The following is a 4,462-nucleotide window of genomic DNA, read 5'->3' as shown; positions in this document are numbered from 1 at the left end:
CTCTCGCCGTGTAGTTGGCGTGAGGAGGCCAACAGGGGGCGTAGCGGTTTCAAACCCCTGCACTCCTCCAGCCACGCCTCCCTGTCTCTCTGTCCCTGAGCTCTGAAGGAGGTGTCGGGGAATCTCCTGCAAACAAACTCACATAAAAAAAAACAAAAAAAACAGAGCCGCTGTATTACATCACAGGGCCGCGCGACTATATATCGGAGGCGCGCGCGTGAGAGAGGCATTCCCAGAGTTTTGGCTCGCGCTGACGCGTCGCGTGCGGGACTTTCACGCGTGATGCTGCGCACGACTCGGACGCATTTAACCATCAGCAGGACCGTCAGCAGCAGGAAACCGTACGAGTGACATGGATGGATAGATCCAGCGTCTGAGCGCTTTGGATTCGCGTCGGATAAAGTTGAGTTTGTGTGATTTCCCCCCTTTTGTCTGCCTCACGATGGATCTCCCGCAGTGTTTGGTGGCCGTGTACCTGCTGCTGGTGTCCCTCGCTCAGTGTCAGCACTATTACCTCCTCAGACCCATCCCGAGTGACACTTTACCCCTGCTGGAGCTCAAGGAGGACCCCGACCCCATCTACGACCCGCGGGAGAAGGACCTCAACGAGACCGAGCTGAGAAGCGCGCTCGGGGACTTTGACAGCCGCTTCCTGTCCGCCAGCCCTCCTCAGGACCGCTACACGGGCAACGAGGACCTGGACGAGCTGGACCTCCAGCAGCAGAACCCCACCGGGCTGATGCCCAAAGACATCAAGAACCTGGACTTGGACGTGCAGTGGGGCAAGAAGCGCAAAGCCAGCAAGAAGCTGAAGCGCAGGCTGCAGATGTGGCTGTGGTCCTACTCGTTCTGCCCGGTGCTGTACGCGTGGAACGACCTCGGCGCGCGCTTCTGGCCGCGCTTCGTGCGCGCGGGGAGCTGCTACAGCAAGCGCTCGTGCTCGGTGCCGGAGGGGATGGTGTGCAAACCGGCCAAATCCACGCACATCACGCTGCTGCGGTGGAGATGCGTGCAGAGGCGAGGCGCGCTCAAGTGCGCGTGGATACCGGTGCAGTATCCCATCATAACAGAGTGCAAATGCTCGTGCGCGAACTGACCAATCACTGACGGACATCAAAACTGCGATCCGATGCTTATTTCTGGAAGAAAAAAAAAGTGCACAGACTAAATAAGAACTGTCATATTTCTGGACATGAGCTGCAGCTGATGCTAATTACTGGACTTAAATGATGGAAAACTGTATTACTGTACAATTTGATCTGATACCTATTTCTAGATTTCAGTTTTAAAAACTCTGCTCTGAAACATTTCAGGAAGAACATGATAAATGAAATCTAATCTCATACATATTTCTGGATTTCTGTAAGTTATGAAAAACGTTTTATTTTTGTATTTTGGTAACACTTTATGTTAACTTTAAGTCATTAACAAAAGTAATGCTGAAGAGATCAATAATTCATATTCAAATTATTATATAAAAAATACGATTTTATATATATATATATACTCACACACATATATTTAAAAAGATTTCAGCAACTGTTTTAATGTATTAGCCGATGATTTGTTGAGCATTATGTATTATAATAATGCATGTTGATGTCGTTCATATAAGTTATTATAAAGTGTTGCTTTTTCTTTGTTTTATGCACTATCATGTGTAGGAATGTATTGTATGTATATGTCGTGCCATCATGTAATGATCTAGCTTCTTGTAAAAAGCCAGTATTATGTGTATTATCCAGAGTCTACTGTATTTGTGGAAAATATTGGTTAACGTTGTATTTATATTGCAGACAGCGGCCCGTGGAGCCGTTTGAGATGTTTTATAAGGTTTTCCACGCTGATGTGATGACCTCAAAATTTATTATGGATTTTTTACGTCCTGCAGCTGCGACAGCTGCTTTGTGGTGACGATTTATCCTGTAAATTAAGATGAACTGTTATTTATTCTTTATATTCAGATAATAAAATATCAGTGAAAACCACAAGAAACGGCACGCTCGAGCTTTTGTTTTCTAAGTCATTTTTTCTTTTCACGACGCCTGTGAAGAAACTTCAAAGAGATTCCCCTAATTTACCATGAAATTTTCTCACCTGGCTTATGGGCCCGGTAACCAGGCTACCGCTGGTGATGCTCTCAGGGGCCCAAGTGGAGGTTTGGCACTTCAATCAAAAGAAAAAAAAGAAAAAAACATTGGCTATATATATATATATATATACTGTATATGTGACCCTGGACCACAAAACCAGTCATAAGGGTCAATTTTTTTAAATTGAGATTTATATATCATATGAAAGCTGAATAAATAAGCTTTTCATTGATGTATGGTTTGTTATGATAGTTTTATCTCGGCCAAATATTGTCCTATTTGAAAATCTGGAATCTGAGGGTGCAAAAAATCTAAATATTGAGAAAATCGCCTTTAAAGTTGTCCAGATGAAGTTTTTAGCAATGCATATTACTAATCAAAAATTAAGTTTTGATATATGTACAGTAGGAAATTTACAAAATATATTTATGGAACATGATCTTTACTTAATGTCCTAATGATTTTTGGCATAAAAGAAAAATCTATAATTTTGATGCATACAATGTATTTTTGGCTATTGCTACAAATATAACCCAGCGACTTAAGACTGGTTTTGTGCTCCAGGGTCACACACACACACACACACACACATATATATGTATATATGTATTTATGTATTAATAAACCCAATATCCAAATCTCATACATTTTAGCATTTTATACAAGTGAACATTTTAATCATGTTAATACTTTTTAACTAAATATTTTTAACTGGTTTCACAATTAACAGATTTATTCAAATTTAAATAAAGGCATTTTGAAAATATGAATATTAAAATGTAATTAAATAGATGCAAATGGTTAATAACAAACAACGCTGACATTTGTATTTATTTATTCATTTTGAGTGTGGAAATCTAACCATTTATTTAATTTATGTATGACTGACCAATATGCATTGCATTAAGTTTATTAGTTAATGTTAAGAAATGTAATCTAAATGGATGGAAATTTTATATGCAACTCAAAATGTAGGCCAAAATAAGTTTTGAGTGTATATTAGGGTTTATATCCTCATGTACATCCACATTCAAAGTCCTGGATCATATGTTTGCTAATGACTTATAAATGAAAGTTATTATGAAGTGTTAGCAGAGATTATGTGATGTACGTTTCAGTAGACATCCTGTCTAAAGTAGATTAATCACATTTTATGCATCAATTAATTCAAACAATTCTGAACATTCACAGGCCGGGAACCTGCATGTGTTAATTTGCTTACTTGGTCTCGTTAAAACCTTTCTGGATGCGTTTTCTGCCGGCTAACTGGGCTAAAGGTTGCAGCGTGCCGATGCGGTTTACGACAAACATGTAATGTGGAGCCTAATGGAGAGGCCGTCTAAACGTTTTTACATCACGGGTGTTAACAGAGCTGACGACTCGCACTAATGAGCACGGTAGTTTGCAGTCTGTAAAAAAACGCAGCTTATCTGAAGTGAAAATGGCTCTTTATCTCCATCTCAAGTGGGTTTGTTTTCAAGCTTTTTATTGTGGGGTGGAGATGCATGATGATTCTCATTGAAAACCTGTTAACATCTACTGTAACATCCTGAAAAGATAAAGCGCGAGGTCTGGAACAGCTGGAGAGCATCTCTCTCTCATGTGGCCCGGCCCGACTGCCACCCGCCCATTTGCGGCCCTGCAGGAGGGTCGGCCTCCCTCCGAGAGCATGGAGCCAGTCTAACAGAGGAATAAACCCTGCCAAACAGCCCTCATAAAGAGCATCAAATACAGCTCTGTTTACCCCTGCAGAACAGCGCTTTATCCAAACACACCGCTGATTAGGACAACGTTACGGGCAAACTAATCACACGGGACTTCGTTTAAATGGATGTGTCCTGGCCAAAGGGTACGGAGGGCCTCAGGTCTGGAGGTTTCAGACCAAAATAAAGGTTATTTTTTGGCATCAGTGGTTCCATAAAGAACCTTTAACATCAATGGAACATTTCCATTGCATAGAAGATTCTTTATAGAGGAAAAAAGGTTCTTTAGATGATTCAAATGTTCTTTAAACTGAGGAAAAAATGGTTATTTTACGAACTATTGACTGACACTGCTGCAAAAAAAACTTTATTTTTAAGTGTACAAAAACATATAGTTTAAAGATTCAAATCTAAATGAACAGCTTTTTATTTCATTAAAAACTTAAACTGTCACTCTTTAAAAATAAAGGTTCTTCATCATATTTTGGATGTATAGGGTTCTTTTGAGCTTCTGTATGGTTCTTTGGAGATTTATTACATGCCTGACAGTGTTGGGGGTAACGCATTACAAGTAACGCAAGTTACGTAATCAGATTACTTTTTTTCAAGTAACTAGTAAAGTAACATGTTACTTTTAAATTTACAGGAAAATATCTGAGTTACTTT

The 4,462-nt window shown here is 40.3% G+C and overlaps 1 protein-coding gene across 1 annotated transcript; it reads left to right on the top strand.

Moving 5' to 3' along the window:
• The first annotated feature begins 315 nt into the window (after positions 1–315).
• Positions 316–1,154, top strand: LOC107696324 (noggin-1-like). Its single transcript, XM_016496608.1, has one exon. The coding sequence runs from the start codon at positions 443–445 to the stop codon at positions 1,094–1,096; it is 654 nt and encodes a 217-aa protein (XP_016352094.1). The 5' UTR covers positions 316–442; the 3' UTR covers positions 1,097–1,154.
• Positions 1,155–4,462: the final 3,308 nt, after the last annotated feature.

The sequence above is a fragment of the Sinocyclocheilus anshuiensis genome, unplaced genomic scaffold (genome assembly GCF_001515605.1).
Source record: "Sinocyclocheilus anshuiensis isolate Anshui unplaced genomic scaffold, SAMN03320099.WGS_v1.1 scaffold62, whole genome shotgun sequence".
NCBI classification, from domain to species: Eukaryota; Metazoa; Chordata; class Actinopteri; order Cypriniformes; family Cyprinidae; genus Sinocyclocheilus; species Sinocyclocheilus anshuiensis.
Note: the sequence above shows the minus strand (reverse complement) of the source record. Positions and strands in the feature narration are given on the sequence as shown.

Excerpts from the sequence above, each read along its gene's own strand:
- LOC107696324 (XM_016496608.1), top strand. The coding sequence starts at position 443 with ATGGATCTCCCGCAGTGTTTGGTGGCCGTGTACCTGCTGCTGGTGTCC.